The 14,134-nt window shown below is 37.9% G+C and overlaps 2 protein-coding genes across 4 annotated transcripts in view; both read right to left on the bottom strand.

Annotated features, from left to right (window-relative positions):
• LOC131332811 (uncharacterized) overlaps positions 1-8,336 on the bottom strand; it is a 36,115-nt gene extending 27,779 nt beyond the window's left edge. Inside the window, exons 1-5 of one of the 3 annotated variants that reach the window (XM_058367117.1) lie at positions 8,091-8,336; positions 7,719-7,979; positions 4,930-4,989; positions 4,754-4,846; positions 2,758-2,986 (exon numbers count right to left, since the gene is read on the bottom strand). In XM_058367117.1, the coding sequence (XP_058223100.1) occupies positions 2,758-2,986; positions 4,754-4,846; positions 4,930-4,989; positions 7,719-7,979; positions 8,091-8,096 (649 nt within the window). In that variant the 5' untranslated portion in view covers positions 8,097-8,336. Of the gene's footprint in view, positions 1-2,757; positions 2,987-4,753; positions 4,847-4,929; positions 4,990-7,718; positions 7,980-8,090 lie in introns of those variants that run through there. The other 2 variants (XM_058367112.1, XM_058367120.1) reach the window with 2 other exon arrangements.
• Positions 1-14,134, bottom strand: part of LOC131332834 (ribosomal RNA small subunit methyltransferase-like) — a 92,164-nt gene that overhangs the window by 17,388 nt on the left and 60,642 nt on the right. The window lies entirely within an intron of this gene.

Raw genomic sequence — 14,134 nt, 5'->3', positions numbered from 1 at the left:
AAAAGCCAAATACAATCAGTTATGAATGCACAGTAATGCAGGAAAAACCACATCACACAACGTTTTTTCCCTTTCAACAAATTCAAGAGATGCAAATAAAATCATATCCACAACTCTAGCTGCAGATGCTTTTCCATTGCACCAGTAGAAATGCATTCTAAAAGACGACCTGAGCCCAAAAGTGGTAAGGAAAAGCTCGCTTGATGAAATATAGCAACCAAAGAGTCTCATCCACTTTGTAATTTCAACAAATGATATGTAGCTAAAGTTCTCGAACCAAGTCATACATCATTGCCAATGGTTTTTCTCATGAAACCTCAATTGTAAGGAGAGAATCTCTTATGCAAGACACAAATTGTTTCTAACAAAGACAAGAACAAAGAGGCATTCTCATCAGGTAGGGAAAATGTGGCTGCATTTAGCCAACTAAATAACCGACTAGAGTAAAATCAAAACTCCCACATACAATACCAGTATTTCCCAGTTTCCAGTTCAGGACTTCTAGCACAAACAATAACAACATATTACAATGGCACAAAACAGCAAAAACAACAGGTGACAAATTAAGGCCCCACACCTTTGGCCACAATCTCCAATAAACAGGCTCAAGTTTGAGTTTCCTTAGATTACCACTCCACAAAGAGAATTAAAACTATTATCAAAACTCCTTAGAGTGGCATATTGTAAAAGCCAGGTTTTTGCCATAAGTAACAAGATCAACAAAGAGATCAAACAATTCAGCTCTGTAGTAGTTTTATGGCCATTTGTAAATACAGAATCGAGAACAGAAAATTTTGAACAGACAGGCAGTAGTTTATAATTAACATAGGAAGTAGACTAATCTTTGAGGGTTTTTTTACCATAAATGCTATGAGCTAGCACACTATTTCCGGACAGAAAAATTCCTATTCCCGTCACTAGTTCTCTGATAACCTGGCTAGCCTAGGCATGCCTATACCTATCCCCTTCACATGGACAACCTTCACTGGCTATATACTGACTAGAATGTATCTCAAACCCTTAGCTACATCTCGGTGAACTTATGTCTACGGTTCTCCTCTATTCCGTTGTTTATTGTTCACGTCTCTCCAGTGTCTTCGCCTAAACCGAAAGGTCTGAAACTAAGCCCTCCAATCCTCAAAATCATTAATCACAATTCCTGTTGCTCTGGAATTTCATATTTCAGCAATGACATTTAGTCACAGTCTACATATCTCCCTATTCAAGCACTGCTCTATGCAAGTAATTGCCACAGAAAGTATTGTCGCTCTGATTTACAAGAAATGTACAAAACCCCACACCTAAAATCCAACTACGATGCACCTACCATTCAGCCTAAACTTCCTGCCTGCAGAGTTCCCTGGTACAGCAGCTAGGGTATTAGAGCTAGGGTAAGATTGTTCCCTCATTGATCCTACATTAAAGAACGAGATTCCTGATGAACGAGATTCCATCGCGAATTTAGGAACGAGATTCCATCGCGAATTTAGGAACGAGATTCCTACATTAAAGAAAAACAAATAATTTTAGCTTAATCTAGTTGAAAAGTAAAAATATTTTGACTATGCATGTCTTTTTGGATCTCCTTAAACAGAATCACAAGTAAGAAGTTTGTAAATTCCTTCCATTTTCCTTCTGCAATATTTTTACTTTTCACCAAGATTAAGCTAAAATTATTTGTTTTACTTTAATGCAAGAATATCGTTCCTAAATTTGTGATGGAATATTCGTCTACTATGCTATTCGTGATGGAAAATTCGTCTACTTCTGAATTTTATTTTCCCTGATTCGTCTACGATGCTGTGTTTTTTGTTTTTCTTTACCAGCTATGTTGCTTTGGTATTGCACATCTAGAGATCTATCTCAAAGTAGCACGAAAAGAGCGGGAGCGGGAGCGGGAGCGGGGGCGGGGGAGCAGAGGCACCTAGAAGCTCCTAAGGTTGGGAGCGTATATAGATTATATCTATATTTTCTTGTATATAAATATCTTTAAATACTTAAACATTGAAGGAAAAGTGATACTTATTGAGAATTTTCACAATCTTGGAAGTTAGATATTTTCAATGCAAAACTTCTTGACTGATATAATTTTCCGATTCTTATTTCCACAATGGCATAACTCCCTTAAAAGTAAGAGAATAACTGTCGCAACGGCCCGATAAGCTCCCATCTTAGTTAGAAGTGAGCTCCCGTCTTAGTTAGAACTTAGGAGCAAGCTCCCATATCGAAGGGAGAGAGCTTTCGTCAAGTTTCCATCTTGGGAGTGCCGATTCAAGCTCCCATCTTGGGAGCGCACCCATTTTAGAAGGATCCTGCTACTAAGATCTATCTGCCTAAGTTTTACAAAGCACTTATCCTCCCTTTCTAGTCTCCTTTCCATCATTTGCCCTATTACTGTCAAAAGGGGTTGGGATGTATTACAAAGCCACCAACTCCAATATGAACAAAACAAACTGAAATTTGGGGGCTGAACAATAATTTCATGGTAACGTCCAACTAATTGTGCTCGGCCATTTATAAGGGGCATTTTGGCAGGCAATCTAAAATTTATCCAAGCATACTCGCAAACATCTTACGAGTAACTATGAAAGCATCTGTCTTAAACTTCCGCGGCTTCTTTCATGAAAACTTGCCGGCAATAAATAGGTAAGGAAAAGAAAAACAAATTAGAATGCAAAAGGCAAAGGCAATAGGAAACGATAGTGAAGCAGTTAAAAATCAAAATTTAAACACACAGAACCTAGGAAATCCGTTTACATTCAACATCTTCATTTGTGACCTCCGTACTAAGCCGATCCACTATTCGAGGTACCACATCAGCACGGGTCACTCCTCCGACAGCATCAATGTCAGCTAAAGCATCCCAGTTTGGCGTAGGAATCCCACCACCAGGACTTAAACCTTGTGAACCAGTATCTGACAGAATTCTGGCCAAATAATAGTAGACATACCGCAGAACAGTTTTGTCCTCACACTGCTGTCCAAGCTGCACGATGAAGAGAATTATAAGCTCACGTCAGTTTCTCCCATCACAGAGTAACGTCTTCAAATATTTGACAGCTCAAATGCAGTCAGGCCAAGTCTATGATATGTAGCTTTATTTTCCATTCCTATCTTAGGTGGACTTCTTGTGTTCCAATCCTCTTGATTTTTTCTTCTTTTTAGGGGGGGAGGGGGGGTTCAGTATTGACATTGCAGTTAGGCCATTGGAATGTGAATCACTTAAAAGTGCATTATCGATTTTCATTACATGATCCTACTAGCTGCATGGCTTCCAAATTAATCATGACTCAGAAGTGCTAAGTTGAAAAGACTTCTTATAGATTTACCAGGACTCCTAACTCAGAAACATCGTTTTGGAACTGAATAATTATAAGACTTTCAACTAAATTTTGAATACATGAGGAATCTAGGCATCAAGAGTTATGTTACGTCAGTAAAACCCTCTTTTGGTACAGGTGTTCAGAATTTTGAAAAGTTTGTCAGTCATGATTGGATATATCGTTAACCTAAGTTTCCCATCAAGTACCCAACCAACAATCTGCCTCTTTTTTTGTCTTCTCATCTTCTCTTTGTTTCTTGTGGAAAATCAACATTAAAGGGTATAAAATTGATCTAACCCAAACAAGGAACTTGAAAAATAGCCCTGTATGAAGAACTAGTGCTAACCCGTGCCTACGGCACTACGCATCATGGTTGGAAGGAGATGGCAGTTGTGTGATTTAGGTGAAAACCATGAGCACTTAACCGGGAAGTAGGAGGATGCACTATAGCCTTAGGATCAAATGAATTTAAGCCGTTCCAACAACTTGTCCTCACACCCTCCTATTTTATAATAGAGATTTTAGCCAGCTAACTAAAGAAATCATAAGAGTTGAATCTAGAGGTTGCGGGGGAAGGAACATTGTACATTTCGTGAAAGCAAAATGCTTCATAAATATTTCACTAGAGTGAAGAGCTGTTAAAAACTTTAGGAGAATAGGTTCCTAGAAGTTTTGGTCAGGTAAACTTCATGCTGCAGAAGCAATAGGGAGCTGACCTGCCAACTATAACAATGCTAGGAATTAATCCGCTTAGAGTATTCGAATTCTTTGAGGTGACAGAATGGTTTAGATATATAACTTTTTGCCTTCAAATGCATCTAACCATCTACATTGAGAAGAAAATGTTATAGAATGCAACTACTTGTTTTATGGTTTTATGATACATGTAACAAGATCATAATAGCATCTTATCCTTCCTCTACCATTAATCTGTTTGCATCTTATCCTCTCCTTTTCAACTGGAGTCTTCTCAAGAACACACATTGCAAAACATCACGGAGTCACATGGTATAAATTGAATGTGGATTCCACAGCTAAAATGAAGGGGGAAAAACAAAGAAAGAGACTTCAATCTCTCAAAGTTTACAGATGAATGTATTGAATATCCGTAAAAGATTAGTATCATGTGCAGTGTTCTAAAACAAGGAAAAAATCGGCAATTAATGGCGAATCATCGCTGGCGGGGCTAATTTGATTAGGTCCGACTAACGATTAATCGCCGATTACTAATTAATATGCACCGATTAATCGCCAATTAATCCAATTAATCGCTCGAAGGTGGCCGACTACCCAACGAGCGCCTAGCGACTTTTAGAACATTGATCATGTGCACACACCACCACATCGATTTGTGGAAGCTCAACAATGAACCTCGAGCAAATTGAAAGAAAAAGTTCCGCTACTATAAGCCATAGAAGAGAAATCCATACCATGAGAAGAGAAGGTGCTAATGAAGGGTCCACTGAATTGTATACTGCAAGTTTTGGGAATACATGATGCACTAACTGCTTCTGCGAACTTTTCTACACATGAAATTGAAACAATAATAAGTTTCTTCCAGAAGAAAACTACAGAAAGAAACTGGGGGCACAACAAGAATGCATACTTGATCAGACGAGGCAGCAAGTTCGTGAATGCTCCTGGCAAGTTGTCCATAAGAAACCGGCTGCAAAAATCTCAAAAAAGAAAGCACCAAGTTATGTTGTAACAAAAACCAACACAGTTATAAGAGAAAATTATAAATACAAAATGTCATGGAATCTTAGGAAGTTGGTGTTTGTTCCACTTGATAGCTTCCAGTGTCTTAAGTTCTACCAATGGCTGCACTATACTACTATATCGTTTTCTCCCCTGGGATGGGAATGATTTCTTCATAGCTATGTTTTCTCACTGGTACTTCATGCTCTATTTTCTCACTTAATTTGTTTTCCAGAACGGTGGCGGAACCATTTTGGCTTTGGATTTTCTATGTTATTTGTGCATTTGGTAAACAGGTAAAGTATGAGACATCACTCCTAATAAAGACTGGGCCATGGTCAAAATTGATTTTAAGTGAGATAAAAAGGAGGAGAGAGACAGAGAGAGGGGGAGATCATCATCAGAAGCAAAAACGAGTAAAAGCAGTGCAGCATGTTCCTGCATGCTTGACGTTGCGCGGCAATGGTCATGTTAGCGGCGGCCACTACATCCTATGGAGCTCAGGAAAACAAGGGGAGAGAGAGAGAGAGAGAGAGAGAGAGAGAGAGAGAGAGAGAGAGAGAGAGAGAGAGAGCCTTGGCTGCAGCCTATGGACTCGACAATGGCTTCTATTGATAGAACTCCGGCAACAACATTGGTAGGGATGTATTGTTGTTTTTTCAACATGTAATGGCTTGCCTAGAATGATGAAAGACTCGTGAAGTATGTAATGTACAAGGGAAAATTGGTAGATTTCTATTGCCTTTTGGAGAGAAATTACAGCCCAATCTAGTTGGGAGACATCCATCAGTTTCGGCGAAAATTCACACTTTGGTTTGAAGTTCAGGGGATGTAAGTATCCGATGATGAAGTACAAGGGGTGTAGGTTAAAAATGGTCAAAGTACAAGAGGTATAAGTAAAAATTCTCCTTATTTATAGTTTGAAATTTCTAGATGGCAGAATCATTTTATGCTACAAAATAATGATGTTTTCTGTTCTTTAAATCCCACTCCATTGCAGTATGAGTTCTTTACAACCTACATCATAGAAATGCTATCCCTTTGATTTGGATGCAATACTTGGGGAAATTTCAGAGCTCATATATAAAGCTTGGGGAAAAATGTATAATTTAATGGGTTAAATTTGTCTATTAAGTTTCAAACCTATACTAATGATACAGATATAATAAAACTGGGGGCGAGGGGGGGGGAGTGGGGGGCCGTGTGGCAGGGCGGCGTGTGTCAAGTGGGGGCCACAGGCCACTTGACCTCACTTCCCTCCGCCGTTGATTTTTTCCCCCTCCACCTAGCCTATTTTTGTTTTCATTTTTTAAGTTGTAAAATTTGCTTCTTGTTATGGTTCGTTGACCTTTGGAAATAGAATGGTACGCCCAGGATTTCACCCTAGGACTCGCAAGCCTATGTCGTTCGGCAATGACCAACATATATACTAGTATGGTCCGGGGGTTTTCCATGTCATAGGGTGGTATTTTTTTTTCTGATAAAAAGAAAGGGTGGTACTTTTTCTCCTCATGCTCTTATTTACCAAAAAAACTCATAATTCTCACGGAATTTTGGTGGTCATTCTTCAAGACAACCAGAATGCTCAACTTCGTTGGTAAGAATAAGAACGCAGGGAAAACACGAAAGAAATCCAGTTTTTGTAGCATATCTTCTGTGCACATTTGTAAACTCAAATCATGCAAGCAAGGAGCTGTACAAGTTTCCCAAATTTCACTGGTAGAGTTTCAGGAACAAAAATGTGCAATAGGAACAAAAATTTCACTGAGGTATCTGTCGAAACTAAAAACATATAAGTGGCAAAGGCTTCAAATCAAAAACCAATAGGAAATGAACAATGAGTGGAGAGATCGCCAGCTAAGGCACATATACTAAGTTTTGAAGGTCATAATCAACTTATACGGGCCAAGTTTTAGCACTCCTTGCATGTACGGTCCTGACCAATCAGAGGACATAGGGATCATAATTTAGACAAAAAAGGACGAATAACAGAGAGTCTTGTCCAAAGTATCTGAAAGCCCAGCACAAGGTCTCCGAAAGCCCAGCTCAAGGTCTCTGAAAGCCTAGCTTTGATACCACATTAAAAAGCATCCAAGTAAAAATCAATTGGCAAAGTAGAGAAGCCAAATGGGCTCGTATAAACTCTGACAAATATCTGTTACTATCATAGAAGGACCGCCCCTCTGGTGTGAACTGAGAACGGAGATTATGAAGCCGGCTCAAACTTTTAATTTCCTAAACTACCCCAAAAAACCGCTAACAAGGGGGAAAAAAAATGTCGCCTCAGTTTTCTTCCACCAATTTCTACTTTCACATCTCAGATTTCATAAAGCATTGATCTCAACTGATGATTTTTAACTTCCCCTTTTTCGCATAATTCGATTCGCACACGCAGTACAGAAATTCAACATTTTTTTTTAAATACTAGGTGTCCCGGGCCAGCTTGTGCGCACCTTTGTGCGCACCTTGGGGTATTCCCTACAGCCCCTCCCAGAGCTGTTTCACATGCGTAACATGCTTACGCATGGGGTGAGGTCGCCCCAAGTGTTGCTAGCAAGGGGAATCCAACCTGAGACCTTAGGAGGAGCGAAATCCTAAGTCCCTTGCTAATTCAACATCTTAGTTGACTAGAAAATATGTAGTCGTAATAATACATATAAGAACGGACATAGATGGAATTGATATTAAGTACAGTACCTTTTTCTTTTGTCTCTGGGGCATGATGTTCGTCCGGACGGGATTCAAAGCAGCTTTGGCAGCAGAAATGGTATCGCTTTGGATCTGCATTAGGGTTCCTTTCTTAGCTTTCCGATCCGCCTGCGCCGGTTTCCCCGACCCAGTATAAGGCGGCGGGAATGCGGCCGCCGGAGACGCCGAAGGCGGAGGAGGCGCTGCCGCCGCCGCGAGTGGCGCGGGGTCCGAAGTTATCAGATCCATCAGCGTCGTCCCCGAAGAGTCCTGTACCAACACAATTGAACAAATAATAAACCCTAATCCCCAATCACGCTATATTGAGAATTGGGGAAAAAGAATCACAACAGAGATCTGTATTTGGAATGGGGAAATTACCGCCATGTTTATTTGTCTGTGCTGGTATCCAACGGAGAGTAAAGGTAAATGGTGGCCGTGGCAGTGGCAGTGGCCGTGGCGGTGGTGGAGGCGGCGATCGAAGTGGAGATTTGGGACCTCCTTTTTACTTCAGGCGAGAGGAGTCGTCGCCGTTCTCTTTCTCCTTCTCTGTAGTAAAAAAATAGACTGGACGTGGCTGTTGCCAAAGAATGGAGAAGGAAGAGTAAACTACAGAGACTTCCCTGAGGTTTCATATACGTACACATTCACCTGTAGCTTTACAAAAATATTCTTACTCTTTATGAATCCTTACGTTGAATTATCTGTTTTTTACTTTGATCTTTAATAAAGTAAATTTTTCAAAAATTTATAACTTATGCCTCCGAAATTTATTTAAAAAATCGGGGCGTTACAATTATTTCTTCTATTGATATTATTACCTATTTGGTTTGCTGGATGAGATTTGTAAGAATTGATTCTTTCACAACTTTTGGTAGACTTGTATTTTTGGAGACTTGATTTGTGGGTGTTGTCCACAACTTTTGGAGGCTGAATCTGTTATGTGTAGCTCTTAATCATATTTGTAATATTTCTGCAACCATTTTTTTTTTGACAGTTCTACTTTGGTTTGTTTGTCTGATGTTGTAGTCAAATAGGGCTTTGATCAATTTATTTCGTTACAATGTATCTTTTTATTTGTGGAGTTAGTTTGACTATAACTTAGAATTTTTGGATACTTGATCTAGTTGCTTGAATTAGTGGGCATTATTTTCAATTTTAGTGGCTTGATTTAATCCTTTGAATTAGTGGCTTGATTTATTTCAGTTCCACTTGAATTAGTGGCTTCATTTATTTCAATTTTGAAAACTTGATTTTTGGGTGCTGCAAAACAGTTGGCTTTTCTATAAAAAATAGGGGAGAGAGAAGGTATTCTCTGGAAAACAGGGGCTAATTTTTCTAGGTGTTGCAAAACCGAATGAATTGAAACTTTTCGAACTTCCTCCTTGTAAGCTTCAGTCCAAACGGGAACCTAATGCTAAAAACGACTTATAAATTCCCAGGCAAAATTTTCTTTCAAATCCACCCATTTTCCTCATCTCTCAATTTCCTTCAAAACCCAACAATATAGCATCATATCACAAAAGTTTCCAGCCACGTTGTCTTCTTCCCATCTACAATTCCAGACCAGACATGGACTCGATAAAGCAATTGATCTAATTGAACTGAAAAATTGACATATTTTCTGGAGCTAATTGAAGTATGTAATTTTATGGAGTTAATTGACATGCCTTTTGAAATATGTATAATTGACATGCCTTTTGAAAAAAAAAGCCCGTGTATTTTGAAGTATGTAATTTTCTGAAGCTAATTGACATGTTTTGGGCTGCAAAAAAATTGAAGTATATACATGGTGGTTAAGAATTTTTTTTGTTCTGTGTGAAGCTTTAGTAGTTGATGTATATCACGCCTTTAGTGGAGTTCTCATCGGTTTGCCCCGTAAATGTCTGGTTCTAGATTTGTTCCCTTAATGGTGAATACAAATCTTGAGTGAAAATTGGACAATATATTCAAGCCCCTTATACAGTGGTACAAGAATGAGAAGATCAAACCCCTTATACAGAAAAAACAAAATGCAATTTACTATGACCACTAAACATACGCCATTAAAAAAGACTTCCATACATTCATCCAACAGGAGAGTTCAATTATGGAATACCAAAATGCTTTAAAAAAAACACATACAATTACAGCACCAATTCTCATAAGTCCGTTATATTGAAATCAAACATTAGACATACTCCTTTCTTGTCACAAATCGTTCTCCCATCCTACAACCCAAATAAGATAGTATATCAAAACACATGGTTCTTAAATGAAATTCAACAAATTAGCGAAATGTGAATCAGCTCGTTAAAAGAAATTGGCTAAACGTGAATAGAAACTCACCCATAAACATACTTATAAAAAAAGGGAATTGATATTCGCGCTCCATTTTTTTGATGCAGGTGCTCCAAACTATAGTGTTTTTTCAAAACTACCCTTTTGCAAGTTATATGATTTACTTTAGGCGCTCCTAAAAAACTCTACTCTTCTCCTCTGCCTCCTCTCGTTAACGGAAGAAGAAAAAAGAGGAAGACAATCGTCTGCTCACCCACCCACCAAGCCCTAGCTACCCACCCAAACCCTAGTTGTTTGCTGCTCCCTGGGTTTTGGGTTTGTTCTGCTCTTGATCATTGCCGGTAGCTGCTCGTTTTCATCGCCGTTTTGTTGCTCCCTTCATCCTTTATTTGAGGTATTTTTGCTTGTCTTTGTTTTCATAATTAAGTAAGTGTAAGAAATACATAGCTAGAGTTTATACATTGGAGATGGGGCTGCAGGGCATTTATGCCACACCTACGACAGACAAGGGCGAAAGCCTCGATCAGGGCTCGTGATTCTAGTTTGAGAATGAACGAATCTATAGAAAATAGCAAAAGAATGCTTAACATAATTTGTGAGAAACATGACTTGGTGTATAATGCTATGTCATAGTCCACACTCCATAACATAAAGTCATTATTTATTAAGGCAAACACTTTCAGAAAGCCTAGATGACGAATTTTAAGTCAAATATAGTATATTAACGAATTTGGATTCAACAACTATAACCCATAACCTCTTTCAAGGATTAAACAAATGGAACTTACTTTGAAATTGAGGCTAGCAACCATTAAACAAATAGCTCAATTTTGGCAAGCTCTAACAAATAACTTACAGATGAAGATTTTGTAGAGATAAATGCCATAATAAATCTTGCAGTCACAAGTAACTTTGAAGAAATATCAAAGTTCTATGAATCAAGTTAGGGCGTGAATTATGATGACAATGCTAGGAATTTTTGGTATTCCTTCCTCACATGCTTAGGATTCTAAATCAAGGTTCTTTTTTATTGTTTATTATTGGTAAAGTAAAATATTTAATATGCAGTAATCATTTTATGGGTTGATATATAACAGGTATAGTGTAGAGAAAAAAATTCTTAATGATATTGAATGTGCATCATTGTTATGGGAAAAAAATTTCAACCCGAGATGAGCTCCTCGATAAGGTTCGTAACATAGCATTGAAAGAAGGTTATGTCACCACAATTAAAAAATCAAAATCGGGTTGTTATGTGATTATTGGTTGCGATAGAAGTGGAAAATATTAAGGCCCTAGTGTTCCATTGAGTGAAGGGAAAAGGATATCGGGATCTCGCCTTGTGAATTTGTCCTTTTCAGATGTTCGGGAAAAAGAAAGTTGGTAAGCCTTGGAAAGTGAAAATAAAAAATGTCTCTCATAATCATGAACCGTCAAGTGATATATCCAGACATTTTTTTTGCTATTGTTATTTAAAAGAAGGGGTACTAAGTATAAGCAAATGACCATGACCGGTATACCACCTCGACAGATTCTTACTTCATTGCAGCAAAGTAATTCTAATTACACAGCAATAGCAAAGACAGTTTATAATGCAAAGGCTGGCATAAAAAAGGAAGTATTAGCGAGTCGTACAATGATTCAAGCATTATTTGACGAATTAGATCAAGGAGACTTCACCTTTGATATAAAACAGGATGGAAATGGCCATTTGACTCATTTGTTCTTTGCACATCCTTCTTCTATTGCGTTAACCAAAAGTTATCCATGTCTTTGGGATGGATTGTACTTATAAGACAAACAAATATAAGATGTCATTACTTAATATAATGGGAGTTTCAAGTTTCAATGGATCATTTTATTCTTATTTTGCTTTCATGTAAAAAGAGGAACAAAGAGACTATGCGTGGGCATTGGAAAGATTCAAAACAATTTTGGGCCCTGACCAACGACTTTTTGTGATTGTATCGGATAGAGAATTAGCATTGATAAATGTCATTGAAGTTGTTTTTCTGGGAACTGCAAACATCCTATGTGTGTGGCACATTGATAAAATTGTTCTCTCAAAATATAAGTCTCAATTTAAAAGAGAACAAGATTGTGAGACTTTTTTATCGAATTGGACTAATTTGGTTGAATCTCCGGATGAGAGTTGCTTTAATGAAGCTTGGCAGCGTCTTGAACTTAATTACAAGGAAAAAGACTATGTTTGTAATTACATTAAGAATACTTGGCTTTCTTCCAAAGAGAAATTTGTGAAGGCATGGACTGGAATCATCTACACTTTGGAAATCGTGTCTCTTCTAGGGCTGAAGATGCATATGCAATGCTCAAGAGATACCTTACCGTTTCCACGGAAAATTTTCATAAGGTGAGAGAAAAGATTTGTCTTACGATTGAGAACCAACACAATGAGATTAAGACGAAGATTACTTCTGAAAAGCTTCGAGTTATGCATAAATTTTGAATTGCCATGTTCAAGGAACTTGTTACTCACGTTTCCATCTTTGCACTTAGTGAACTTTTGAAACAATATGAGTTGGCGACATCTTCTTTATTGGGTTCTTGTAGAAGTCAATTTTCAAACACCATGGGTCTACCTTGTGCACACTTTATGCAAAATATGAGACGTGAACCCTTGCTACTTAGTGAAATCCATCCACAATGGAGAATTGATATAAGGTCATTCAATATGGATGGTGGAGTGAATACAAATGGAAGTGACATTGAAAGTCTTCTCAAGAAATTGCATTATAAATACAGGCGTATGCCTCTTGGTCAAAGGGAAGATAGCCACAAGCAAATTGCCCAACTTATCGATGCCAAAATTCCATTGACTTTTGAACCAACCATTTAACCCCACAAAGGCCGACCATCAGGTTCCAAAAAAAGAAAGGGAGATAGTTCAATCACCCGCGATCCTTCAGCTTTTGAGATTGCGGAAAAGGCACGAAAATGAAGTGTTTGCCACCAAGTTAAACATAATAGAAGCACTTGCCAATGATGGAAGATATTTTTGTAGTAACAACTTTTTCTCACTGTACATTTATAGTTTCAACTATTCTTTTTTATTAATATTTACTCCCAACTATTTTTTGCAGTTAAAAGTTTGGTTGATCGAGGTGTTCTTACTTGATGTAGTTACTGGAATGAGGTATGTTGTATGTTTTGGTTCAACTATTTTGCTCTTACTTGATGTAGTTAATTCTGCTATTTTAGTTGATAATCCCCTATTTAGTGTAATTGTACATTTTGATGGAGTCATTGTGTGAAAACTCATGAATTTGAAGTAGATTTGGTTGTTTATAAACTGTAGATTTGCAGCCGTTATGAAGATTTTGACGGAAAAATAATATATAATGAGTACGAAAGTATGAAGATATTGTATTGCAACTGTAATGAAGATTTTGCAGAATCAACATTTCAATTGTGTGCTATTTATTTTGGAACAGATTTGACTATTTTTTTGGAATAGATTCGGCTGTTTGGAGTGCCTTTTCCGTTTGGTTTTGGCTCATTTTTTTTGTTTGGAGGGCCTTGGTAAATGAGGAGATAATTTTCGGGTGGAGTGCCTCCAGTAATTTTTATATCTTGAAAAGGGTAGTGTTCTAACTTCACCACAAATCAGCTCACTACAAGTAGGGATTTCAGATTGAACAGATCGAAAACACAACCATCTTAAAACCCTAACTCAAACCAGAAGAAATTAGAATTTTTTGAATTGTAAAATGCGAAAACCCAATGTCACATCAGTATCAAAAAAAATACAGATTCAGCAAGCCCTAATTCAAAACCTTAAGTCAACCATCTTTTTTCAACGAAGCCCTAATTCGAGAAAGAGATAGAGAGAAAGCGCTTGAACTCATCGATTTCTTCTTCTTCTCAATCGTTCTTCGCTTCGTTCTCTCTGAATCTGAAACAAATGGCATATCAAGGGTTAGGGTTTTTGAGATTTGGAACGAACGAGAGAGAGCTAGATATGGTGCTTTGATTTTCTTCGATCTGGAATGAACAATATCATGGGTTGTCGTCTTCTTCAATCTCGATTTCTCGTTTCTCTCTCTGTCTATGTGGGTTTGAACAGAAAAAGAGGAAGGGGTGGGTGAGGGGTTTTGTTAGTATTTGATTGTTATAACCCATAGACC

This window comes from Rhododendron vialii, chromosome 1a (assembly GCF_030253575.1).
Source record: "Rhododendron vialii isolate Sample 1 chromosome 1a, ASM3025357v1".
Taxonomy (NCBI): Eukaryota; Viridiplantae; Streptophyta; class Magnoliopsida; order Ericales; family Ericaceae; genus Rhododendron; species Rhododendron vialii.
Note: the sequence above shows the minus strand (reverse complement) of the source record. Positions and strands in the feature narration are given on the sequence as shown.